This window comes from Lacerta agilis, chromosome 8 (genome assembly GCF_009819535.1).
Source record: "Lacerta agilis isolate rLacAgi1 chromosome 8, rLacAgi1.pri, whole genome shotgun sequence".
Lineage (NCBI taxonomy): Eukaryota > Metazoa > Chordata > Lepidosauria > Squamata > Lacertidae > Lacerta > Lacerta agilis.
Genome location: NC_046319.1, coordinates 74,702,725 through 74,730,050, shown reverse-complemented (window position 1 = coordinate 74,730,050; position 27,326 = coordinate 74,702,725). Strand labels below are relative to the sequence as shown.

Genomic DNA, 27,326 nt, shown 5'->3' with positions numbered 1-27,326 from the left:
TCCCCGCCCACGGCTCATTGGAGAGCGCCCGTCATGTGGCGCTTCCGAACGTTCGCTCCGAGGCGGAAGCCGGTCTGGAAGGGGGCTCACAGGGGGCCGGCGGGGGCAGGAGACGGAACCCCGTTGGGTAAGTAAAGGGCCAATCAAGGGGAGGAGGGGTTGCTTTTGAGGCGTTGGCACGTCCCGCCGCGGTCTCCCCCCCCTCAAAGTTGTAATGGTGGGGTCTCAGTCCGCTCTTCCTCGTTCTGTGGGGGGGCGCTTCCATTAGGGAAGGGGGGGGGGAGGAGGACTAGTCCTATACCTCCCGAAATGTCAGGTAGAGGTAGCAACCGTGGGGCTAAGCTGGGAGGCGGTGGGTACATTAGGCGGTAGACTGTTATGGGGTGGGGAGGTTTTCAAATAATGTTGTCCCTTAAAGGCCGGCTCACTTTATGGTGGCGTTTGTGACAGTTCCATGGACCGTGTTGTGTGATTGTTTAAGGCGGAGCGGGTGGCTGCAGCCCAAAGTCACTTAATGAGGGCGTGGGAGGATTTGAACCCAGGTCTCCCAGTTAGTCTGGCGCCCTTAACCTCTGCAGGTCAGGAGCATGGGGTGCTATCCCCCCTGGAGGCATATCTACACACACACATATAGGGGTTGCAAGGGGTGGGTTGTCAGAGGAAAATCGCATGCAAGAATCGCAAGTGGAGGTACGTAGTTCGGCTGGAGCAGGAATGCATGCAGAAATTAACGCTTTGACCTGTTATGACAGACCCCTTTGCAGTAAAAAACAATAATAACACAAATAAGGAGCAGCGGTAGGAGATCAAACAGTCAGCTTGGTAATGTTAGAGTGTGTATGTGAAGGAATCCAAGGGTAATAGAATAGAGTTAGACTTATATTTTCTCACACATGGCTAGGTTAGTAGATCCTGTGAAAACCCCAACTGATGGACCCTTTTCTCCAGGGATGATCATCAGGGGTGCCTCAAGACTTCTGAGGGATCTGTGGTGATTCATCCGTGCAGAGCTTGAGGCCCAACTGAAAATAGCAAGGGGGTGGTCCCAAACTATTTCTGGGGGGAATGCCCAGCAGGTTCTTGTGGCACTATAAAGATTAACACCTTCAATTTGGTTTAAGCTTTTGTAGACTGCAGTCCCAACTTCGTCGACATGAATAAAACATTCTGAGTTATGGGTATATGCAGGATTACTTAACATGCATCTGATGAAGTCACTTGTAGACTGTGGAATCTTATGCCATAATAAAAGACTTGCTAACTGCTTAGAAGTTTTTTAAAAAATCAGTAAATAAATTTTGTTAAGTAAATTTTAAAATGTTAGTTTTTAAGGTGCCATAATAATTTTGGTGTGTGTTTTGTTTTGTTTTTTTGCTGTGGCAGGCTAACATAGGTACACCCTCTGGAAATTATTGCAATCAAGTCCTTTATGGGGCTTATGTTGCTCAAAGTATGATCCATGATATCTTGACAGGATTTGTATTTATTATATTATATCTTAAGGACCTGAAGGCAATGTACACGGTTCTCTTACCATTTTATCATCACAACATCCTTGTGAGAGGGATTAGGCTGGGAGATAGTGGCTGACCAAGGTCATCCAGTGACCTTAGTGACTGAGTTGGGATTTGAACTCAGGTCTCCCCAATTCTAGCTACTATATCACATTGTCCCTCAGTGACATCTGCTAGAAATTAACTAGCTGTGATTGGCTGTGGTGATTCTTGAGAATATGTGAGTGAGCTCTGGAGCTTAATGGTTGTTGGGTCCTTTTGAATACAGTGTAAGAGAGTGTCATATATACTTTGATTAAAATGTTTACTAAACTGTGGCTTTTCTATTTGGCATAATAAGCAGAGTATGTGTACTAGATCTTCTGCTTTTAGGAGTTCATATATGTCATTGATCAATAGTGAAATCTTTGCAACCCTGCTGCCAAGATGTGGGGAGGGAATTTCTTAGCATACCTTCCAAGTGTGGTTTTTTTTTGTGTGTGTGTGTATTCTGCTCTGTGCCCCATAATTGGGTGGCACTTGGGTTTCTGAGTAAGAATGTTGTGTCTGTGCATGTTATGTTTGCCTGTGGAAATTCTCAGTGAGATTCTCAGATACCAGCTGTGTATATCTGAAAATTCAATGAGATGGAGGTGAATTAAAAATTTGATATTGGGGCTTTAAGAAGAATTATGTAAGCTTTCAGGTTCCGATATAGATTTAAGCTGCTGGCCATCTGTGTTTGGCAGTCTGGATGATAAGCACTAGTTTCAGAGTCCTGCCCAAAGTAATTTCTGAACTCTTAGTCTGCCATCCTGACACTGTTACCTGGGAATAAGTCCTGTATAACCAATAGGACTTACTTCTGGGTAGACGTGCGTAGAATTGCACTGCAAATGTCACACATCTCTGCTCTTAAATACCAAATGTTTTTGCACCGTTCCCTTGCTGGGATGAATTTTGAATGACAGCTTCTTTCTCAAATTGTTGTAGAAGTTGTCAAGATTGGTTCCTTCTGTCAGTAAAGGCCCAAGAATGACTGGACTGTGCCACATTCTCTTCTGTTACTGTACCTTGAGATTCCATCTTGTTCCCTCTCTTGGCTGTGTCTTCCAATTACTTTTTAATGAACCACCTTGCCACATCCCTAAGAGCCTTGATAAAATGGCAATTCTAACAAGGTTTCTTTTATTTTTAAAGTTGCACATTGAGTGACTGAGTATATGTTCAGATCGCTTCAAAGTTCACAGAATATTACATTCATCTTAGCCAGGAGTTCTGGTGATTTCTTACTGCCCTGGAGACCCCCTGCCCCATAAACATCGTTGGCCTCTGTCTGTCTCGAGAGACAATGGAGTGCACCTCTGGGGGCGAAGTCAGTCCATGTTGTTTCTGTTGCGTTAAATAGCCCCAAAGTGACCTCTCCGGGGCGCAAACCTGGGCAGTATGTATGGAGGTCCTGGGCTGCCCAGACGACAAGAGCTCCCTCTCGGCTTCGCTGATGTGGTCCAAAGGAAAGCAGAGTAACATGTTTGGCTGCAGGAGTTGCCAGAAGGAGGCATACAAGGAGCCAGCCAACCATCTTATGGACTGGAAGCTTGATCTTTAAAGAAAGATATACCTGCAAAATTGGTTTCTCGAACCAATGCCTGCCCTTAATTGCAAGGATTAGTTTCAAGGTTTAGTAATGTTTTTGCATGTTTCCCTGGCACCCTACCCTGCAGGCCCTGAGCAACCTACAGCAGTTTCACAGAACTCGTTTTGTCACTTTTCTCATAGGACTTGTCAGTGAATTATCTTGTAACATGTCATGCTGAGTTGTGTTGGTACCAGAGTTATTACAGTACAGTACTTCTTCCTCGGTAATGGCAGCGCAATTGGTTTGCAGAACTTGTTGAGGCCTGCGAACGCGTCGCCTAAGGCGCCACATTCCCAATCTACGAGCGTTGCAGAACCGGGCATCCTTTTGCTCCTGGCAGAATCTCTGACCAGCCTTTTCTCTGCCCTCGCGCTCATGCCAAGGGGCAGGGAGGAGGCTGGCAGCTCAGCTGGCGGCCACAAAGGGAGATTTGTGTCAAGCGCGCCTGGCACAGCTAGCGCCTGTGCCCCAGAGGTCACCTGATGATCTTAACTGATGTGGGCATTAGCTCTGGCAGAGCCGCGTGAGATGCTGTTTCTAGCTGGTCTGTGTTTTTTTGCTAGAAACTGCGGCAGTGGAGCACCTGGGGTGAGGAGGTGGGGAGGGAAATGGGTGCGGGTCTGTCGTCCGCCAATCCCAGAGCCACGTGGACATGGTGTGACATGGAGGCGCAGCTTTCACCTCGGGTCAGTCATTCCTTAAGCTAGCCCCCCTTCTCTCCCCCTGTGCAGCAGAGGTCAAAGGGCAAAGGTTTCACACCCTGCCGAGAGGAGGAAAGAGGAGGGAGACAGTTGACTTCCTCCCTCCCTTCCCACTCCCTGGGTAGTTCCAGCCTCGAGGCCCTTCCCTGCTCTCTCTCCCAGTCCCCTGTTTTCCATGTTTTTGGCATTTGACGTGTGCCCCCTTTGCTGCCTGTGCCGCTTGCCCTCATCCTGTCCCCATGGCTCCAGCTGCAATTGCTGTGTTTTCTAGTTTACCCAGAAACCACACATTTCACAGATGCCAAAGCGGTGACTCAGCTGGGCAAGTCTCAAGCTCCATGTCCTGGGAGGGAATGGTGAAAGCCTGGGCATCTCCCGGCACTGCAGATCTTTTAGATCCTGCTTGAAATTAAGTTTTGCCTTCCGCATCTTGTCTTTTCAAATATCCCATCTTTGGAACTCCATGCCACTGTAGAACACGGATGGGGAGTCTGTGGCCCTCCAGATGTTGCGGGACTGCAACTCCCACCATCCCAACTGGGGACTGATGGGAGCTGGACTACGGCCACATCTGGAGGGCCACTCGACTCTCGTGCAGCTGGTGCACTTAAGACAGAAGGGGTGGTTTCCGTTCTCTCCTAGGAAGAAAACTCAAGTTAATGATAAAAAGGATTTGACCCTTTGTTGTTTAAAAGGATGCTGCGTGTCTCTTAGGGTGAGGCCCACTATAAACCTGAATACTGAGGATGTGGGAGACTTGTAACACCTTTGCTGCTCCTGGTTGTCCTGCATCAGCCACCAGGGGCTGGGAAGACAGCAGTGACAGGGCAGTGCGGAGGCCCTGGCTTGTGGGTTGCTAAATTCCTTGGGACCCAAGTACTTAAGTGAGCCCCTTCCCCAGTATCAACCGTCTCGGCAGGTAGAGCCTTATTGGTAGTGGCACCATTGGCGGCTCACCTGTGACGGGGCCTTTTTTGTGGTGGTTCCTCATTCATGGAATGACCTTCCTAGTGAGGTACGTGTATCTCCATCATGATTAACTTTCAGGATGCATTTGAGAACATTCCTGTTTGGCATTTGGTGGATGAAGGGGTGCTGTTCCTGGCAATCCTGAGATCAATGGATGAAATAATGCTTTCAACTGATTTTAGAATGTTTTGGCTGACTTAAAATGCTTTTTAAAAAATGTGTATTTGTTTGCCACCCTGGGCTTCTTCGGGAAGAAGGGTGGGGTATAAATTCAGTAATTCGTAATAGGAATGATGACATCAACAACATCTGGTGGCTTTGAAAGCGAGATCCAGGCCGGGAGAACCAGCTGCAGACTGGTGGTTGGAACATGGGAGAATGAAGGAGGAACTGATAGCTGCCGCAAGATTTTGGCTGCTAAGAGCGAATAAATAAGTGAACTTCAGTGGTTGAGGTGCCCCTGCTGCACTGTATAGAAAGATAATTATTCCTCTCCAAGATCCAGGATGATGAAAACTGGCTCTGCCACAGAAGCTGACTGTGCACAGTGCTGTTTGGCTAGTGTCCGTGACGTTACAATTCCACACCTGGGAGGTTCCACCACCTTTAATGTTTAAAAAGGCAATATTGGAAGCGATGACAGGTGCCAGCATGAATAACTCAGCAGCCAAACCCTAGGAAAAGAATAAATTAATTAAAAAGGCGTTGTGGAATGGGCAAGGTGAGATAATTCAGTTGGCATTCAGATTGGTGATAGGCCTATCCCTCTGACAGAGTGTCAAAAGAGTGGGGGCAGGATAGGCTCAGAGAAAAGTGCGTAAAAACTTTTGTAGAGGTTGTTTCATTTGCCTGCACTATGTGTGCTTATGCTGAATCTGGAATTGTTTTTTGTGGAATCAGTGGAGGAAGGAGGAAGGCGGGAGGAAGGAATTGGGAAAGTGTGTTTGTGGGGAAGGCATAACAAAGGTCAGAAACGGAGCGGAATTGCAAATTCCTGCTAATCGGAAGGGAAAGAAACCTCCTCTGAGCTGTTCTTTCTGACCAGGGCAGAAATGACAGGTACGCTGTAGCGAGGAGCAATATTCCATTTGGTATTTCGAATAAATAAAGACGTTCCAGCCCCTGCATGAAAAGTTGGCACGGCCCGCTTTAAAAATGGGGCATGGCACACATCAGCCTACTAGCTGAAGTCTGACCATTTCAAATTGGGCCCCACCTTGTCTGATTTAAATAGAAGTCATAGGACCATTTGCTGGCGAGTGTGTGATCCCTATTAGTTTTTTTCTGATCTGGCTCAACGAGTGCAATGCCCCTTAGCGCTCTGCACAAAGGCTGTTGCTCTACAGCAGCCCAAGCTCAGATGAGCTTCAAGGAGCCCCTTGGGACCTGTCTGCGCATGGGGAGAATGTGGCCCTCCTGGAAATAGTTGGTCTAATTGGCACCGCTCTTGAAAACATGGTCACGGGAGCCCCATAAACAGCCCTGGCTCCCTGCCCTGTGTGAGGAAGAGCAGGGGGTCTGTTCTGTTCTTCTGGTGCAAATAGCTTCGTTCTTCTGTTACGGAATCAACCAACTCAGTTCCTACAGTATTAAATGCAAACGAATATAATAGGTCTGTGGTTGCTGAGGACCAGGGTTTTGGAATCTTTTGTTGCCGCACTATTTCACAGGGTTGGAAGGGACCCTGGGGGTCATCTAGTCCAGCCCCCTGCAATGCAGGAATCTCAGCTTCAAGACAGATGGTCGTCCAACCTCTGCTTAAAAACCTCCAGTGAAGGAGAGCCCACAGCCTCCCGAGGGAGTCTGTTCCAACAGTCAAACAGCTCTTACTCTCAGAAAGTTCTTCCTGGTGTTTAGCTGGAATCTCCTTTATTGCAACTTGAATCCATTGGTTCGGGTCTGCCCTACAGTGCAGAAATATATCGTGTGGTGTAAAGAGTATAGTAATAAGAACTGCTAGACTCTCCGCTCCCTTTTAGGGGGGGAAGCACTAGGTTTCTAGTCCTCATTGATTGCAGAGGAAGAAACAGGCAACGGCTGTGTACACAGTGCTGCTTATTATTGAAGCTGTAGTGTGCATGGCATTAGCCGCAATACATATCTGTCCTGTAGTTTCTTGGGAAATGACGCTGTTTGTTGTGTTTCCCCTCGAACCAGCTTCCACCCAGTTCAGAAATATATGCCATGTTCCCTTCGCAGTTAAGCTGAGGTGTGTACATTTGAGGCAGCCACTGCACATGCTCAGATGACAGCTTCAGAAATAGGAGTTGGAGGCATGGGCATAACTAGCAATTATGTTAGGGGGAGCAGGACTTTTGTTAGGGGGAGGGAGAACAGAGCTTTCTGCAACGCAATTGGTCAGTTGGTTAAGTATTTTTATTTATTTACTTGATTTAGGGGGGCAGCTGGGACACGGGTGGTGCTGTGGTCTAAACCACTGGGCCTCCTGGGCTTGCTGATCAGAAGGTTGGCGGTTCGAATCCCCATGACAGGGTGAGCTCCCGTTGCTCAGTCCCAGCTCCTGTCAACCTAGCAGTTCGAAAGCACGCAAAAAAGTGCAAGTAGATAAATAGGTACCACTCAGGTGGGAAGGTAAACAGCGTTTCCATGTGCTGCTCTGGTTTCGGTGTTCCATGGCGCCAGAAGCGGCTTAGTCATGCTGGCCACATGACCCTTAAAAACTGTTGGACAAATGCCGGCTCCCTTGGCCTGTAAAGCGAGATGAGCGGCGCAACCCCAGAGTCGTCTGCGACTGGACTTAACTGCCAGGGGTCTTTTACCTTTACCCTTTTAGCTGCCCCCCTCACCCGCCTATGCCCACAGCTGGAGGGGTTCTTGCAACCACAGGAAAACCCGACAGGCAATGCACTTTGGGTGAAAATATCTCCCCCTGCTCTCCGGTGTGTACAACAACATGCAAGTGTGACTTGAAAAGTGGGGTGGGGTGAGGGAGCAGCCGTATTTTAAACCTCGAAAGTATACATAGGTAATTCCAGCTGGAGGGGCATGCATCCAAGGACTGAGACCTCCATTCCCCACAACCCCTAAATTTCTGCCTCGTGCTCCTCGTTTTCCTCTTGTCTCCCTACTACTCCCACCTGTTGCTCTCCCCCCAGTTTTCCTGGCCCAGCTTCCCTCGCAAAGCATCTGCCCCATTGGGGTCCTTTACACTCTCAGAAAACAGTAAATAATAATAATAATAATAATAATAATAATAATAATAATAATAATAATAACCCAAAGCCAGCACCTTCCACCCTCCCCGCAGCTTTGCTGTGGGCACCAAATATATCTGGTGAAGAAAACAATTCATGCACACCACCAAACACTCTGTACCTAGTTTATTCCAGCCATGGGTTTACGGAGAGGGAACTGGCAGCGGAACCGGAATGTTGGAATTTTGATCCAGCGCCTGAGCATTCCAGAACGCCGAGGAGGGGGAAACAGAGAGATGAGCTGAGACGGCAGCTTGACCCTCCTTCCCCTTCCCAGTCAATCCCAAACTCTCCCTCCCTCGTCCCCTCCTCTGAGGCGGAGCCAGCCTGTTGACTTCCCCAGTCCCCTTTTAAGCCGGCTGGCTGGGCAGGCAGCCAGTGGCCGAAAGGCAACTCCAGGCGGCATCAGGAAGCCCCCCGGTCCTTGGTGGGCAGCGGTGGGTGAGTACCCTCGACACAAGCCCCTCTTCCTGTGCTCCAGCATCTCCAAGAACCGGCTGGGGTGTCAGCCGCCTCCTGTCCCCTGGTAGCCTGAGACCAGGCTCTGCCTCCTCAGCGATCCAAGACCTCTGCTGCTGCCGCCACCGCTGGCCTCCCTGGCAGGGCTGTTGTAAGGATTTTTGAGGATGCAAAGAGCTTTGGGTGTCTTTGAAGTGGATTGCGTCAATGCTGGAGGCTGCTCCTAACTATTTGGAAGGGCTGTTGATAGGATGATGATTATTTATTAAATGTGGGTGGGCTGTGCCTGTGGGGAGTGCTTTGGGTCGGGGGCTTGCCAGTCACAGAATTATAGTTTTGGAAGGGACCCCCCCCCCCGGGTCACCTGGTCCAACTCCCTGCAATACACAGCCATCTCTGGGCGGGCTCAAACCAGAGGTATGTCTCATCGCTCCACCTGAAAGGGAGCAGGTTTTTGCCTGTACCTCACCAGGGTCAACAGCTTAAGTTGTGCACTCACCTTAAGCCCTACCTGCTCTTAGAAGTGAGCTGCAACCAGTGGCGGGAGGGGGGGGAGCTCACTGAGATGTGGGCAACATCTGCCTGCTCTATCCATTAGGAGTAGGCTTGATTCTCTTTTGAGTTGTTGTTTTTTAAGTTTTATTTCCTAATTTCCAAAGTTTACAAATTGATACATGCTCCCAAGCAGACATCCATTTCACATATAGCTTCACCCCACCGTAGTTCCCCCGTAATTTCTAAATTTGCTGCGTATTATAAATATTCCGCACTGTGCTCCCAACAAATACTCAACTGCTGCTCTTCGTTCAAATCCTGCTGGCATTTTTTTTTTACATGTTTACGTGGAGTGGGCTTGATTCTCACCTGCACAGCTTCATCAGGAGAGCCCCCCGGTCAGGCTCAGGCGTATTTCCTGGGTGACAGAACCGTTGAGAGAGAGTGGGGTGGAGCCCGCCGGTAACGGGCCCTTCCGTGCATTGATATTGTCTTAGTAAGCAATGCCCGCTCTGCTCACAGGGCTTCCAGCCTGCGCGGAGGAGACATGGAGGCCGAGGAATCAGGGAGTGTGGAATACGTAGCTGAGGCAGTGACGGGGGAGTGTAAGTAAGGGGCAGGACGTCCGGCGAAGGCGCGCTCTTCTCTTGGCGAGAGGCTCCTTGCGCTCAGTCGCAGCAGCATAACTTCGCCCGGCTCCCTTCGTACCCGCCTCTCTCTGGGGGGGACCCCCTCATGGCTCTCCTTTCCCTCTTCCAGGCCCCCCCGTCAACGACAACATGGATCCTCGGCCCCTGTTCCAGACCCTGCATGCGCTGGCGGAGGACAACGTCAACTTCTTCCAGGAGAGCACCAGCGAGACGGGCCGGCGCTTTGTGGCCGCCTTCACCACCATCCGGGAGCACGCCCGGTGCTTGGAGCCGGTGCTGAGCCACTTCGCCACCATCTACCACATCTTTGACCTGGACGAGCACACGCCGGCCAACGGCTACCGGAGCCTGGCGCAGACGGTGCGCTGCTGCCTGGCCCACATCGTCCACAAGAGCCGGTACGTGGCTACCAACCGGCGCAGCATCTTCTTCCGCACCAGCCACAACTGCGCCGAGCTGGAGGCCTACTGCACCGCCCTGACGCAGCTGCGAGCCCTCGTCTACCTGGCCCAGCGCCTCCTCACCCAGAACCGGCCTGGCCACCTCTTCAACCACGAGGACCGAGGGCTCTCGGAGCAGTTCCTGCAGGAGTACATCACCATGCACAAGGGCTGCTTCTACGGGCGCTGCATGGGCTTCCAGGTGAGGTGGAGGGGAGACGCTCAGCCTGCATGGAGGTGCTAGGCTTTGGGGAGGTGGCCGTTGACCCGTTGCAGGCATCAGTGAACCCCCACGTTCCTACCTGGCATCTTTTTTCTGTGGTCTCCTGCTCTAAAAGGAGCTTGGTCTTTCCCCCTTTGGTGTCCTTGCAGCCCCTTAGTGGGACATCTATCTGCACAGTGCATAGCCGCCAACTTTTTCCTTTTTTTAAGGGAAATTCCCTTATTCCGAATAGGATTCCTCGCAAGAAAAGGGAAAAGTTGACAGCTATGGCACAGTGCCTAGGGCAGTGTTTTTCAACTAGTGTGCCGCAAGATGTTGCCTGGTGTGCCGTGGGAAAAATTGAAAAATTCAAGAGAATTACAGTGGTGCCCCGCTAGACGAATGCCCCGCAAGACGAAAAAGTCTATGGGGCTGCCTCGCAAGACGAAAAATTTTCGTCTTTTTTTTTTTCGTTTTGCGGAGCGCGGCTGTCATTGCCGCTCCGCAAGACGAAAAATCCGCTAGACGAAACTTTTCGCAGAACGAATTATTTTCGTCTAGCGGGGCACCACTGTACTTTATATATAGTCAATATAGGCACAGAGTTAATTTTTTTAACATTTTCTAATGGTGGTGTGCCTCGTGATTTTTTTCATGAAACAAGTGTGCCTTTGCCCAAAAAAGGTTGAAAAACACTGGCCTAGGGGGCACGAGCTGCTTTAGACTGAGTCAGACGGTTGGTCCATCATAATAAAAATTGTAATTACAATTAATTACTTAAATTCCGCCCGTCTGAATGGGTTGTCTCGGCCACTCTGGGTGGCTTCCAAAACAATATAAAAAAACACAGCCAAACGCCGGGCATTAAAAACTTCCCCATACAGTGCTGCCTTCAGATGTCTTCTCATAGTTGTTTATCTATTTGACATCTGACGGGAGGACATTCCACAGGGAGTGTGCCAGTACCGAGAAGGCCCTTTGTCTGGTTCCCTGTAACTTCATTTCTCACAGTGAGGGAACCACCAGAAGGCCCTCACTGACTGGCAGCAGCTCTCCAGGGTTTCAGAGGAGGGCGGGGGGACGTTCTCAGCCCCACCTAGAGGTGCCAGAGACTTATCCTGAGACCTTCAGCATGTAAAGCAGTGGAGCCTCAGCCCTCCGCCTCCTTCCCCTCAGCCCAAACCCTGTGAAGTTGCCGACTGCCCTCTCCAAACCCATCTGCAGCTTAGCTGAATTTGCCACAGCTGTGTTTGCTTGCATTCATCCCTTGTTGGCCCGGCCTGGCTTCTCCCTCTGTTGTTGTTGTTCCTCCACCACTGGCTGCGTTCAGCTGTATTCTCCTGGGGGCAGGGACCTGTTGTGTCCCCCCCCCCGCCTTGTTTGCTCTGTGTTTTTTGTTATTGATTTTTACGTAGCGGCCGTCTCATACTGCAGTAGTAATAATAATTGCCAGGAGTGCCTGCTTCATCGCAGGAGAAGCTGGCACCCTTTCCTCACGAGACCTCTGAACTCCTCCCAAGAAGTTCACCTTGTTCTCTGCAGAGCTCACGCCGGTCCCCATCAGCTCCCTTATCTGATTTTCCCAACATAGAGCCCTCCGTGTTTGTCCTGAAGGAGCCTCTGTGGCGAGAGCTGCCACACACCAGAGTCAGGGCCTTTCCATCACAGAAAGACAGCTCTGGCCTTCCCCTTCCCTCCTCTCTTATTTTCCACGCAGGCGACGGCCTTGGCTGTGTGGCCCTGAGCCATGTGTCATGCAAGTCCCTCTGGCTCTCTCCCTCCTCCACCTCGACACACTTGCCAGTCATCGTCCTGTCTCACAGGAGACGGAAGTTTCCCAGCTGAGTTTGGATCTCAGCTGAGTTTGGATTGCGGAGCTTCTCTGACTCTCTGACTTCACCCAGAGGGTCCATGCAGCCAGGAACCCTGGCAGGACTTGGCAAGGGGGATCCAGCAGTCCTTCTTCTTCTTCTTCTGCCTCATCCTTTTCTCGCATGTTTGGCTCAGCCTATGAGAACCAGGCCCGGCCAGGCCTCTCTGCCTGTGAGCAACCAGTTCCCCAAACGGCACATCCTGTTCCCCGTCTTCCACGGTTCGGTCCTCTGGCTATATAGATTTCTCAACTTGCCCCTCTCGCGCTTGGATCCAGCAGCTGTGTTTGGGAAGCATGGTGTGGCCGTGGATGTGCCGGATTGGATTCGGTAATGAACTGGATTAGGGTCAACAAACCGAAGCTCAATCCAGACAAGGCTGTTAGTGGGTGGTTCGCTAGACTGGATGGATGGGGGGTTACCTGCTCCATTGATGTTGCTTGAGGCTCAGGTGGCCTTTGGTGGTGCAGAGTGCCTTCCATCAGCTTTGGCTGGTGGCCCAGCTCTGCCCCATTCTGGACAGGGATAACCTAAATTCTGCCGCCTATGTTCTGGTAACCTCTAGGATAGTACAATGCGTTCTACGTGGGGCTGCCTCTGAAAACGGTTCGTGCAGTATTTAGCAGGCAGGCTGCTTACTTGGGGCAAGACGGTTTAAGCACATTGCACCAATCCTGGCTCGACTCTATTGGCTGCTGATTAGTTTCTGGGCCCAATTCAAAGTGCTGGTTATAACCTATAAAGCCTTAAAGAGCTCAGGACCACAGTGCCTCAAGGACTGCCTCTCTCCATATGAGCCTGCCTGGATCCTGTGATCATCATCTGAGGCCCTTCTTTGAGGTCCAGAGGGTGGCAACTTGAGAACAGGGCCATTTCTGTGGTGGCTCCCCGTTTGTGGAATGCTCTCCCCAAGGAGGCTCGCCTGTCACAATCATCATATAGCTTTAGGCGCCCGTCAAAAACATTCCTCTACAACCATATAATAAGCCTTTTGCTTATTAAACTATCTATAGCCTTTTAGAAGTGGGTGGGGTGTTTTTAGGGTATTTCCCCTCCCCCACTCCATTTTGGGTTCCCCTGGGCAAGAAAAAAGCAACAAACAAATGTGATTATTTAATTCATTAAGAGTTTCTGCCCAGCCTTGATGTTGACCTTTTCCTTCCCAGTACGCTCCCTCGATCCGGCCTTTCCTGCAGACCATTGCCATCGGCCTCGTCTCCTTTGGGGAAAATTACAAGCGCAATGTGTCTGGCATTGGTGAGTGGCAGTGGGGGGGAATGGCAGGCCTGTCTTGGCACATCAACAACATGGGAACTGTGTTCCTCTCCCCAATGTGTTCCCCCTAAACACCAAAACGCTTGTTTTCCCCTCCCTGTAATGCATAGCTGCCTCCTTTCCCCAGGATGCATTACTGGCCAGTGGGTCAAAATGCTGTTCCTCTCACGTTATTTGTATTATTTTGACCACGTGGTGTCATGTTGGACTAGGACCTGGGAGAGACCGGGGTTCAAATCCCGCCTAGCTCATGGGTGAAGTTCACTGGGTGACCTTGGGCCAGTCACTGCCTCTCAGCCTAACCTGCCTCACAAGGTTGTTGTTGGGATTAAATGAGGGTGGGGCGGGGAGAGATCCATGTATACTGCCTTGAGCACCTTGACTTGCCCAAGGTCACCCAGCAGCTGCATGTGGAGGAGCGGAGACGCGAACCCGGTTCACCAGATTACGAGTCTACCACTCTTAACCACTACACCACACTGGCTCTCAGGAAGGACTCCAATCGCTGTAGAAGCAGTGAAACAAGCGCATTTTTGCAGCGCATAAGCACCACAGGCGCATTCCCGCTATGCATAGGAAGTTCAGTGTCTCTGAAAAATGTGTCAGCGCAGGTGGCTGCTTGACCTCGCTCTCTGCTACTAGCAATGAGCTTCATGGTACCACATATTTTTATTTTTCTCTCTCCTGCACTAGACACACAGGGGGATATAATAATGTGGGCAGCCCCTTTCTCGAAATTCGAAGCAGAGGCTTTCCCCTGAGCCGTCACGCGACCCCTTTGATCTCCCTCCCTCTCTCTCTTCTTCCTCTTTCTCTCTCTCGTGCCCACCCCCGTGCGCAGGCGTGGCCGCCAGCTCTCTCTTCACCAGCGGGAAGTTTGCTATTGACCCTGAGCTCCGTGGGACAGAGTTTGAGCGCATCACTCAGAACCTGGACGTGCACTTTTGGAAGAGTTTCTGGAACCTCACCGAGATGGAGCTGCTGGCTGTGAGTCCTGCCTCAGACGACAGGAGGTCGGACCTACTGGGGGGGGAGAAGGGACCTTGGATGGGAGAGAGACCCTGCCTGGGTCGGGGGGGGGGGAGAGGCTTGGAAGAGGCATGATCAGATGGCAGGGAGCGTGAGGTGAGGCAAAGAAGTTGTGGTAACTGCGAAAGATGGACGGAGGGACAGGTTTAGCGGGGGGGGGCACCTATAGCAACCAGTGGGCTGTCCAAATTGTATGTATACCTGAAGGAGCGTCTCCACCCCCATCACTCCGCCTGGACAATGAGGTCCAGCTCCGAGAGCCTTCTGGCGGTTCCCTCCCTGCGAGAAGTGAGGTTACAGGGAACCAGGCAGAGGGCCTTCTCAGTGGTGGCGCCCACCCTGTGGAACGCCTTCCCATCAGATGTCAATGAAATAAACAACTATCTGACTTTTACAAGACATCTGAAAGGCAGTGCTGTTTAGGGAAGTTTATAATGTTTGATGTTCTGTCGTGTTTTTAATATTCTGTTGGAAGCTGCCCAGAGTGGCTGGGGAATCCCATCCAGATGGACGGGGTATGAATTAATAATAATAATAATAATAATAATAATAATAATAATAATAATATATTTATTTTGTGTGTGAGTGATGCAGCACTGTTCGTGCCATGCATGCTGCGTGCCTGGTCCCTTGCGGGCTCACTCTGCCCTAGTTATTCGCATGGGGAACTGCTCTTTGGGTGTTCACTCCTAGAGCGCTCACACAACTTCTGCCCTCTCCGCAGTCCCTCGCCAGCATGGCCTCCTCCCAGGTCCGCTTATCCCGGGCGCTGCTGGTGCCACCACACTCCTTCGACCTGCCTCTGGTTGCTGACCCCCAGCTGACGGTCACCATCACTCCCCCAGTTGCCCACACCGGACCAGGAGCCGTGCAGATGAGACTCATCTCCCACGAGCTGCGGGAGGGACAGGTAAGCAGCTGGGAACAGCCGAGGGTTGGCTCGAGCTAGGGTGGATGCGCAGGGTCAGACCTCGTAGCTTCGAGGCATGTGGAATCCTGGGCTTTATTTAGCCTCTGGATGCGGCCCCTCGGGCCTCTCTCCCTGGCCCTTGGGGCTCTCCCTAGGCCACGCCCTTCACCAGCCGTGCCCCGCCCCCTCAAGGGCTTTTGCCTTGCTGGAATTTGTCCTTCAACAGCACCGATGCCTCTCGCATGCCTGGATGGAAAGCAGTGGGGAGGGTTGGGGGGTCTGTCATTTTGTATGGCTGGAATGTATCGTCACATCCATTGCACAAGCAACCACACAGGCCGCTCTTGCATCCGATCGCAGCCACCGCTAGTCTGTGCCCCATAGCTGTCAAGTTCCGGATTTGAAAATAAGGGATCAGCAGCCTCACCTATCCCGGGGACATTCACATGGCAGTGGTGGGCGGAGCCAGAAGCAAAAGTGGGCGGCACTGGTGTGAACGCGCGCAGTAGGCTTACTGTATTTTGGAAACGCTGCCCGTGGGCTACGATGCCTGTAAGCGCAGGAAATGGCTCCTGCTTGCTTTGAGGCTGCAAGGAAGAAGAAGAAGAAGAAGAAGAGTTTGGATTTGATATCCCGCTTTTTACTACCCGAAGGAGTCTCAAAGCGGCTAACATTCTCCTTTCCCTTCCTCCCCCACAACAAACACTCTGTGAGGTGAGTGGGGCTGAGAGACTTCAGAGAAGTGTGACTAGCCCAAGGTCACCCAGCAGCTGCATGTGGAGGAGTGCAGACACGAACCCGGTTCCCCAGATTACGAGTCTGCCGCTCCTAACCACTACACCAAACTGGCCAGCAGGGGGAGGGAGAGGAGCTGCTTCCTTTGAAAAAACAGGAAATTAAAGGGATATAAAAAATAAGGGATAGCAGCGGGAAACTGCTTGAAATAGGGGAGATTCCCGGGGAAAATGGGATACTTGACAGCACTGCTGTGCCCCGAGAAGATTGCCTGCAAGGGAACTTGTTCCGTAGGCTGAAAAAGCTTCTCCAGGCGTATGGTCTCAACATGTGGCCAACCATTCCCAGACAGGACCCCAGCTGAGCGGGACTGCTCTGTAATTGGATGCCGTCCCACATGTCAGTCAAGGACAAGGAGTCAAGGACAAGGGAGTTGGTCTGTCCTTCTCTCTGACGTACAGCTTTTTAACCACTCTGCTGCCGTTAAGAACATAGGAGACTGCCGGATCAGGCCAGCAGCCCATCCTGTCAGCATCCTGTTCTCACAGTGGCCAACCAGATGCCTGCGAGAAGCCCTCAAGCAGGGCCCAAACACTGTGGTTTCCAGCAAACGTCGTTTTGTCATTGTCTTTGTTGTGGGCAGTGTGTTTAATTGTATGGCTTTCATTGTTAGCTGCTTGAGGCCCTTTTCAGCAGAAAAGGCAGCACATACACCTTGGTTCTCAAATTCAATCCATTCCAGGAATCCGTTCGACTCCTGAAATGGTTTGAAAAACAAGGTGTGGCTTCCGATTGGCTGCGGGAACTTCCTGCACTCAAACAGAAGCCACACTAGACGTTTGGCTTCTGAAAAACGTTTGCAAACTCAATTCTGGGTTTGCGGCATTCGGGAGCTGATTTGTTCAGGAGCCAAGCTGTTCGACTACCAAAGTACCACTATACACATTTAAAATAAGCGTCTTGTTTTCAGTGCCTGTTACCTTTCTCCGGGGTTTGATCCTGGCTTGCAGGACAAGAGCAAACCAGGTTTTGCCACAGACAACTAGGAGAACTGCAGTTTGCCTCAAATCAGGAACCTGCCGTGCATGAGGGAGGGGGGAGAGGGCAAGTTCCATGTTCCACAACGGCTGAGGGTTACCCAAATGCAAAATTCATTTTTTTTTTTAAACGGAGGATCATTGAGCCATCCGATTCCCTGCTTGCAGTCTGGAGCAACAGATTCCAGGAATGCATCACAGCAATCTTGTTTGTCAAGAGAGCCCTTTGAGATTTTGACGGCCCCGGGGACTGGCACCGCTGGGCGGCGGCAGGTGGATGCCAGCTGGGCGCCTCTTGCCTCTCAGAGCCTGGCACTGCACCCTCAACCACTTGCTTTCCCCGTTTCTAGGACAGCGAGGAGCTCTGCAACCTCATGCGCCCCGAGGGCCCCCTCGCCCTGGAACTGCGCTGGAGGACCAAGCCGCTGCCTCGCTCGCCTTACCTGGTGGTGCATTTCCACGGTGGCGGCTTCGTGGCCCAGACCTCCAAGTCGCATGAGCCCTACCTGAAATCCTGGGCTCAGGAACTGGGCGCCCCCATCCTCTCCATCGACTACTCGCTGGCGCCGGAGGCTCCCTTTCCTCGGGCCTTGGAAGAGTGTTTCTATGCCTACTGCTGGGCCATCAAGAACTGCCACCTGTTGGGTGAGAAAAGGAGGGCTGGGGAGGAAGGAGGTGGGGGCCAGAACTGGGCTTTGGCCACAGTGGCCTGAGAGGAACCAGCTGCTAAGATCCTCCTCGGAAGATCACATGAAGCTGCGTTATACTGGCTCTGGCCGTCTGTCTGCCTAGATCAGTGTGTCCCTATGCCAGGCATGGGGAGCTTGTTGGACCACAGCTTCCATCTTTAGGGTTGCTATACATCTGGAAAAACCAGGACATGTCCTCTTTTGCGGGGCCAAAATGCTTTTTTAAATTTAAAAGGAAGTGTTCGGGTTTTTGGACTGTCCTCTTTTTTGCTCTTCAAGATATGGCAACCCTAGCATCTTAGAATCATAGAATGGTAGAGTTGGAAGGGACCACATCAGTCATCTAGTCCCTGCAATGCAGGAATCTTTTCCCCCAATGTGGGACTCGCACCCATGACCCTGAGATTAACTGTCTCACGCTCTGCCAACCGAGCTTTCCCAGGAATGACCGTGACCATTGGCCATACTGGCTGGGAACAAAGGGGCCCAGGTTACCCCCATCCTTGCCCTGTGCCCAAATCTCAGGCGGAGCTCGGTTTCCCAGGTGTCCTTCCAGAGATGGTAGAGGGACGTTTCGCATGCAGAGCTATGAAATTTTTGCACCACCGGGCTGTAAAAGTAAAAATTAAACCTCAAAGCTGTTTACAGAAAGAAGGAAACAATCAAATTACTGTTGCGAGCAGTCGAAAGCTGCTAATTAAAGCATTTTTGAAAAATAAGAATAATTTAAAATCACGATCAACGAGAAAGAGATTAAAACACATATCAACAGCCTACACCAGTGGTTCCTAATTAGCTAAGTACTGTAACCTCCTCTTTTTTTCAAAAACCAAGCCAGGGGCCACCCCTGCTTTTGAAAAATGTTGATACCTCTATGGTAGTTTTTAGTTATGTCCCACGGAACCCCTGGGGTCCACAGACCACCATTTGGGAACCACTGGTCTACATGGGCCTAAAGAAAAAGGTTTTTAGAAGTTGCTGAAAAGAATACAGTGGTGCCCCGCTAGACGAAAATAATTTGTTCTACGAATTTTTTCGTCTAGCGGTTTTTTCGTCTAGCGAAGCGGCAATGACAGCCGCGCTCCGCTAAACAGGAAAAAAAAGACGAAAATTTTTCGTCTTGCGAAGCAGCCCCATAGACTTTTTCGTCTTGCGGGGCAGCTTCCGCTAGACGAATACCGTTCGTCTAGCGAGTTTTTCGTCTAGCGAGGCATTCGTCTAGCGGGGCACCACTGTACAGTGAAGATGCCTGCCTGGTGTCGATATGCAGGGAGTTCTGAAGTAGAAGAAGAAGAAGAAGAGTTTGGATTTGATATCCCGCTTTTCACTACCCGAAGGAGTCTCAAAGCGGCTAACATTCTCCTTTCCCTTCCTCCCCCACAACAAACACTCTGTGAGGTGAGTGGGGCTGAGAGACTTCAGAGAAGTGTGACTAGCCCAAGGTCACCCAGCAGCTGCATGTGGAGGAGCGGAGACACGAACCCGGTTCCCCAGATTACGAGTCTATCACTCTTAACCACTACACCACACTGGCTCTCATGTGGTGAAACATGAGGTGATACATGGAAGTGTGGGCACTGCCACTGCCCGCCGTGTCTGGCATTTGGAGAGGGTTCTGCTGCTGGGTTTTGAAAAAAGAGCTTTCTGCCCTGCTTGCCCTGAGTGGTTCTGACCTCTTCTCTCTCTCTCTTCTCTCTTTCCCCCCGGCTTGGCAGGTTCCACAGCCCAGACCGTGTGCCTCGCGGGAGACAGCGCTGGCGGAAACCTGTGCATCACGGTCTCCATGCGGGCGGCCGCCTTCGGGATCAAGATGCCAGACGGGATCATGGCGGCGTACCCGGCCACCCTCATGCAGGTCTCGGCCTCGCCCTCCCGCCTCCTCACCTTGCTCGACCCGCTCCTGCCTCTGAGCGTGCTGTGCAAGTGCCTCAGTGCCTATGCCGGTGAGGGCAGGGGATGCTCGGGGGGGGGGGGGGCAAGAGGGGTTATCACTCGTGGTGGGCAAAGGGAAGCAGCGGTTGAAGGTCCTAGGGTTGGTTAAGCTTGGCTGTGTGGTTGGTTGGTCTGTCTCGGGAGACCATGGAGGAGTGTGCCTTTGGGGGTGAAGTCAAACCGTTGGAGAGTTACACCACCTGCTGTGGCTGTCGAGACTGATAAGGGAGAGACATGTTTTGTTGCAGCTGGGGCAGAGGAAGGCGTCCGGTTGTGTGGCTGCATGCTTATTCTCACTGCGCTCCTCCCAGCGGTCATTTCTGCTCTGGTCACTACTGTGGATGCACGACCTGACTGCTTGTCTCCAGGCACGTCTGCAAGGCATTCCCATGTGGCGGAGTTGACATTGCCAGCCTTCCTGTCTCATTTGCAGACATCTTCGAAATGCAGAGTTGAAGTCGTCTGGCTGTGCTGCTTCAGACGCACCACGCGTGGCGTTTCTGCTGCTGCTTTGAAACGCAAAGCTATTTTCTCTTTATTTAAGTGGAGCCCTAGAAGGCAGCTGTCAATCCTTGTATAAGACTCGTACCCTGAATAAAACCAGAAAATGAAAGAGGTGGTGAGGAGGACCGTGAGAGGTGTAGGAAAGGGAGCCGGAAGGTTATAAGGCAGGGGTATGCAACCTAAGGCCTGGGGGCTGGATGTGGCTCAATCGCCTTCTCAATCTGGCCCGCGGATGGTCCAGGAATCAGTGTGTTTTTACATGAATAGAATGTGGTCTTTTATTTAAAATGCATCTCTGGGTTATTTGTGGGGCATGCCTGGTGTTTTTACATGAGTAGAATGTGTTCTTTTATTTAAAATGCATCTCTGGGTTATTTATGGGGCATAAGAATTCGTTCATTTCCCCCCCAAAAAATATAGTCTGGCCCACCACATGGTCTGAGGGAAGGTGGACCAGCCCAAGGCTGACAAAGGTTGCTGATCCCTGTTATAAGGGCATGGCAAAAATTGGGGTGTGTTTGTACAGTTTTGGGGAACACGTCTTGGCCTGACTGTCTGGGTTTCTTTCCCCCCTTTCCATTCCAAGGGATGGAGCCGGAACAGTGTGAGTCTCCCGCCCTGGAGAAACTGAGCCCCGTGAACATGGTGCGCCGAGACACCACCATGCTCTTACGAGACTTGCGCCTGGGAGCCTCCTCCTTGTTTGGTTCCTTGCTGGAGAACACGGGCAAGATCAACGGGGCTGACGCCCCGACAGGTAAGAAGCAGCCCTCCCACATCGCTCCTCTGCCTCGCCATCTTTTCTTGCTCCTCATTCCCCGCCGTCCTCTGACCCACCTTGTCTCTGCAGGGCGCTGCCCCTTCTCCTGGGGCCTGTGGGGCTCCTGCCGGTGCCCCCTGGCCCAGCTGCTGGCGATGCTGTCCCTGGCGCGGCTCTTCCGATCGCAGGGCTCGACTCTTACTAACCCGGCAGCTGGTAGGAGCCACCTCCTGCCCCTAACGGCATGCAGCGCTGCTTGAGGCGAGGAGAAGGGGACAGGGCTGCATCGAAACCCTTGCTGGCCAGCGCCAAGTGAGGGTCCTGCGGCTGGCACAGGGGTGGCATGTGCATTGGCATCGTCTGAACAGGGTACAGAGCTGGCTGGCTTGGGATGTTGTTGTTGTTGCTGCTGCTGCTGCTGGCTTGGCACGGCATTTGTGGGAAAGAGCTAGATAAGGCTTTGGAGACAGGGAACCTGAGATTTTGCACTGCTCTATTCTCATTCTGCAATGTTGATTCTGGCATGCTTGCATGCAGAAACCTCAGCTTTACTCTCTGCATTTCGCTCTTTTATCGGTTCCAAGAATCGCTAGGTTGAGAGGGGAAGGAAAAAGAGTTTGTTCACTCAGGCTGGATCTACACTGATCTGTAAAAACGCTTTTAAAAAAGTAATACAGCTCTCAATGCAAATTTCCATAGACGACAGATCGCTGCTCTACAGTGCCCTCTGGTGTCATGTTTTTATAACACAATTTTAAACGTTTTAACTGAGCAGTGTAGGTTAGTCCCCAGATTTCCGGTTTTGACCTGAGCCAAATTGGACCATTGTTTCTCTCTCTCCTCTCCATCCCCCCAGCTGCCGCCTCACCTGCTGCACTATAGAAGGCTAGAACCTTGTTTCCTTTCTTTCTGCCATTCTTTTGGCCGTCCCTTCAGGCAAGAACCGAGATTCTCAGAATGCTGCAGGGGTTGCTCAGTCCTTCATTTTTAGGCCTCATTCCTTAAGGCAGCTGCTGCTTGGGAAGTCTTGCCTGAGCAAACTGACAGAGTTATGGCCTGTTACACTGGGCCAGCATCGCATGCAGCACAATCCCTGTGCAAAACAGCCTGGCATTGCTTGGCAGCTGCTCACGGAAGGGGAGAAGGGGGATTATGTTTGCCTCCTCACAGGCAGGGGCGTCACTAGGGGGTGGGTGGGGGCGGTACGCCCCGTGTGCCAGGGGAAGGGGGGTGACAAGCGGAGGCCCCTCCCGCCACTCCCCAAGGGGAGCCTCGCCGCCCGGCACCCTGCCTGTGCAGCGCTGCTGCTCCCGGGGCGACGGAGCGAACAGCGGCGCATGGGGGTGACAAGCGGCAGCCCCTCCCGCCACTCCCACGTGCCGCCGCTCCCTCCGTCACCCCGGGAGCAGCAGCGCACGGCCCGATGATGGAGTGCGGCTATGCGACATTTCACGCAGGCGTACTCCGTCGTCAGACCGCCGCTTCCGCGGCCACCTTTTGAGCCGCAGAGTGAAAAGGCGGCTCGTGGGGCTGCCATGCACGATCGGCGGGGAGCTGCCGATAGCGCTCGTCAGCCCCACGAGCTGCCTTTTCACTCTGCGGCTTAAAAGGGGGCTGTGGAAGCAGCAGCGGCCCACCAATGGAGTGCGCCTGCGTGACATTTCGCGCAGGTGCACATTGTGACGTCACGACGCCCCGCCCCCAAGAGCGTCTTCTTTCACTGCCCCGGGTAGCGCGGAGCCTTCCTCCGCCCCTGCTCACAGGGAAGAGGTAGAGCCTGTGCTTCTTTGTGCAGAAGGTCCCAGCTTCAACTCTTAGGATCACAGGGTGAAAAGATCTTTTCTAACAGACCTGGGAAAGGCACTTGCCTGAGGCTCTGCAGAGTGACAGCTGGGGAACTGGGCTGGGTTGATGGTTCGTCTGTTTTGGCCAAATTCAGCTTTCCACGTTCCATGCAAAGGTGTCTCCGGTTCCACTTTCAGAGGCAGTGTATCTCTGACGATCGCTGGGAATCACAGGCAAGGAGAGAGGGATGTTGCTCTCAGGTTATGCTTGTAGGCTTCCCATGGGCACCTTGCCAGTCCCTGTTAGAATAGGGAGCTGGACCAGATTGGCTCTTCTGTTCTTCTACCCACAAAGCAAGCTGTGCCCTTATTTTGCACAGAGACTCCCACTTTTGTGCTTTATTCTGGATTTTTTGAGGTGGTAGATGATGATGATTTAAATTTGTATATTAGCCTTTCATGCGAAGATCTCAGGGCTGTTCACAGCATGAAATGCAGAATAAAACCACAAAGCAGATAATAAATGTTATCATTTATTATAATGGTTTTATAACTTGCTGCAAGCCAGCCAGAGTGGCTGGGGCAACCCAGTCAGATGGGCAGCTTATTATTATTATTATTATTATTATTATTATTATTATTATTATTATTTTATTACAAAATAAAACAAATTCTCCTCCCACAAACACATTTAAAAGGACATGGATTGGCTAATTAAACAAAGACTTAGGAGAAGAGGAATGTTTTTGCCTGGCGCCTAAAGATATGCAATCAAGGCACCAGGTGAGACTCCCTTGGAAGAGCATTTCACAAACGGGGAGCCACCACAGAAAAGGCCCTTTCTCATGTTGCCACCCTCTGGGACCTCTCATGGACACAAAGAAGGGCCTCAGATGATGATCGCAAAGTCTGGGTTGGTTTGTATGGGGAGAGGCGGTCCTTGAGGTATTGCGGTTTGTTTACAAAACTGCAAAGAACCATGTGATAGCAAGGAGGAGGCAGTGGGGGGAGCATTTGGGTGGGGGTCCTAGCCAGGGAAGGTGTGGGGAGATGTGTGGCGTGGACAGGTAGGCCAGTGTGCTCCCTGCAACAAGAGGACATTCTGCCCCCTTTGTAAACTGGAGCATTTTACCGCAGTCCCCAGGGGTGCTTCCTAGATCAGGTGTCGCCTTCTCTCCTCGGTATCGGGTTTTGCAACAAGAAACGGGAAACGAAAGCAGCAATGGGCTGTGACCACTGAGGGGAAGGGAGCAGGTTTATCCTCATTCACCCTATTATTATTATTATTATTATTATTATTATTATTATTATTGAATTTCTATACCGCCCTATACCTGGAGGTCTCAGGGAGGTTCACAGAACAAAATCAGAACATAAAACCACAAAATATATAATCAACAACCCAATAACCACCTCTCCCCAAACCCGGAAGCTGCAACTGTGTGGGCACAGAGAGGGATGTCTGTGCCCACACAGAGAGTTATTGAGTGAACATTGGCTCTAGGGAAACAGTGAACGCTGGGTCGAAACTGGGGAGGGGGCACTGTGAGGCACTCATTAACCAGTCGCTCCCCACCCGGCACGCAGAGCCTGTGAGGAAGAGCATCTCCGAGGTGGGCCTCAAATCCAAGTCGCTTGCCAGCAGCAAAGATTCCCGCAAGAGCCAGACCTACCAGAACCTTTCCTGTGCCTCGGATGCCTCTCCGGCCCCAAGCCCCACCCCGGACCCAGACCCGGACCCTCCAGCGGCCAGCTTCTTCATGAGCGACGGCGAGCGCGAGGCGGTGCCCCCAAGCTACGATGGCACCCTGACCTTCCCCGACGGTTTCCAGCCTCTGCGCTCCGACCAGCCGGCCACCTGCATGCCCCTGGAGCTGTCGCCCATCGTCAAGAACCCGTTCATGTCGCCGCTGCTGGCGCCAGACACGATGCTGAAGGGGCTGCCGCCCATCCACATCGTGGTGAGTGAGGCTGCGGGGTAACAGTGCCCATCTTGGCCCCCTGGCCAGTGGCTGGGCTGGTTTGGGGCTCACAGGATTCGGGGTGTCAACAGGTTTCAGAGGCGGGTTGCTAGGGTCAAGTCAGCAATAACTCACAAGGTGTCAGCGAAGTTCAGGCTTTATTCAAAGAAACGAACCAGCTCAGGCCTAGTGAGCCCAGTAATGCTTCCTAGTAGGTCTTGTCCCAGTGAGGCATTTGCAAAGACTTTGCACCGCTCTCGTAAGTCTCCTCCTCCCTCAGGTCCTTCCCTTGCAATCTGGAGGGATTGGGGAGCTGGTCGCAGCAGGAGTGGGGGACTCCTTGGATTCTTCAGCAGCCAGTCTCATCTCTGCCTCCTGGGCCCCTTCCTCTCCTGCCTCTGATTCTGGACTGCTCTCTGCCACAGCCTCTCCCTGCTCACTAAACCCTGTTACCTCTCCAGCTTCTACCACTCTTCTCCTTCTTCCCCCTCTGACCACTCATTATCATCCCACCACCAATCCCTGGGCTCTGAATCTTCTTCCCCTGGGGGTGCCCTTGGGGGTTCCCCAAGTGATGCCTCTCACCACTCTTCTGCCTCCAGCCAGTCCAGGACAACAGGATACAAAAGTTAGCAAACTGACCTCCTTCAGGCTTCACAGAACTGTGCAGTTGGTTGGCAGGCTGTGGGGGAACAGGTTTCAGCAGCACGTGTTAAGGAACTCCCATCGGCCCCAGTCCAGGCTAGGGGCTGGTGGGAGTTGGAGTCCAAAACAACAGAGGCTGAGGTGCTAGGTAGTTCTCTGGGGTGGCATGGAGAGAAGCAAGGGAGCAGCTATGTTGGGCATTTCAGCATCCCTTCTCCAGAAAATAGCCGACTGGATGCCTCAGGGGGAGAGTCTTCCCTTGGCATGATGGGAATATCCTTCCATTCATCAGATGGCCAGGCAAACCCTCTGCAGGAGTCTCCTATCTCTCATCCTGTCCTTTTGGCTTTCCTTTGCCCCACCTTTCTCTGGAACCCCACATCTCCCGCTACCCCCCACCCCACCCACACGGCAATTGGGCAGGGTTGTCTCAGGTTCTCCACCCCCTGGTTTACAGGTGGCAGCCCAGAGCCCTGCGTTCACTCTGCCTCTCTTCCCTGCCTCCCTTTCCTAGGCTTGCGCCCTCGACCCCATGCTGGACGACTCGGTGATGTTTGCCCGGCGGCTTCGAGCGCTGGGGCAGCCGGTGACTCTGCGGGTGGTGCAGGACCTCCCCCACGGCTTCCTGAGCCTCTCCCAGCTGTGCCGCGAAACGCGCCAGGCCTCTGCCCTATGCACGGAGCTCATCCGGGACATCCTGGTCCCCCCGGATCCGGCCACGCAGCAGCCCGCGGCCGCTGCCTCCCACCGGAAGCACCGGAAGCTGGAGAGGACCTCCCACAGCACCGGGGCTGCCACCAGCCGAGCCGCCAACCACACCCCCGCCCAGGAGAACAGCACGGCGGCTGCTGAACAGGAGGGGCCAAACGGCGTGGCAGTAGGAAGCGGTGCAACACCCGACGCCCAGGCCGGAACAGCCCAGGAGCACCAGGAGGGCAGCAGGTCCCCCGAAGGCCAGCAAAGTGGGGCCACAGACAGGTCCACACCCGCCTCGGGTCCCGGCCCCTCCGACGGCACGGTGGGCAGGGGGGTGGGGGCCTGAGCCCTCCTGCATCACTGGAACCGCTCTGTTTGAGGAGGTGTGGCGTGGCTTCGTTTTGCAGTGGAATTCCCTCTTGGTGCTTTTTTTCTCTCTGCCCACTCCTGCCATTGATGGGTTGCGGGAGTCAAATGTCCTGTTGCTACCAAAACCTGGGGGCCGGTTGCCCCGTATTCTCCGTTTTTATACATGTTGGAGTGTTTTTAACTGCTGTCGATGGGTCCTGGCAGTCCTGGAGTCTGTGCACCTCCTTCTCGCACACGGCCCCTTCCACAATCCTGCTCCTTTTTTGCACACCAGCAGCCCCCACCCCACCCCACATGCCTTTCTATGCACAGAACACCCCACTGCTGCCCGAGCACCTCCAAGGACGATCTGTGTTGGGGGTGCGACTTGGCACAGATGAGCACAAGCATTGACCTCCCTTCTCCTTCTTGGGAGGAAACGGGGGGGGGGAGCAGGGCAGCTTTCCAGTTCTTGCAGGGCTGCCCAGCCAAGCCCCCCCCCCTCCCTTGCACAATAAGCATAAAATCAGCCACTGCCCAGTCCCAACCCTCGATGGGGCGTCCCGGCTGCCACTTCTCAGTATTCACTTTTGTTCTTGGGGGACATATTCCATCACACTGTGACCTTCCTGTCCTCCAAACTCAACACACTCCCCCCCTTGCCTTTCACTGTTGTTGTTGCTGCTGCTGCTGCTGCTACAAACCAACCCGGGGGGGGGAGATCTGGGTGCTTCTACCCTCCTGAAAAAGGGCTGTGGTGTTCCCTCCCCACCTGCAAGGGATGCGGCAGGGGAACTATTTTTGTAAATAAAAGCTGGTTCGATTTTGAACGACTCGTCCTCTGTCCTTTGGATCCAGGACTGTGTGTGTGTGTGTGTGTGTCTTCA

General features: G+C 52.4%; 1 protein-coding gene across 3 annotated transcripts; it reads left to right on the top strand.

The window, feature by feature from the left end:
• On the top strand, nucleotides 1–26,881 carry LIPE (lipase E, hormone sensitive type). Of its 3 annotated transcripts, none has more exons than XM_033158347.1 (11): nucleotides 45–127; nucleotides 9,494–9,576; nucleotides 9,731–10,263; nucleotides 13,301–13,391; nucleotides 14,251–14,396; nucleotides 15,163–15,348; nucleotides 17,471–17,765; nucleotides 19,525–19,752; nucleotides 20,832–21,002; nucleotides 24,377–24,750; nucleotides 25,910–26,881. In XM_033158347.1, the coding sequence occupies exons 2-11, from the start codon at nucleotides 9,519–9,521 to the stop codon at nucleotides 26,435–26,437; spliced, it is 2,610 nt and encodes an 869-aa protein (XP_033014238.1). In that variant the 5' UTR covers nucleotides 45–127; nucleotides 9,494–9,518; the 3' UTR covers nucleotides 26,438–26,881. The 3 variants fall into 3 exon arrangements, with proteins under 3 accessions (XP_033014236.1, XP_033014238.1, XP_033014237.1); XM_033158346.1 differs by lacking the exon at nucleotides 45–127 and adding an exon at nucleotides 8,270–8,458; XM_033158345.1 differs by lacking the exon at nucleotides 9,494–9,576 and having other exon boundaries at nucleotides 1–127.
• The last annotated feature ends 445 nt before the right edge of the window (nucleotides 26,882–27,326 follow it).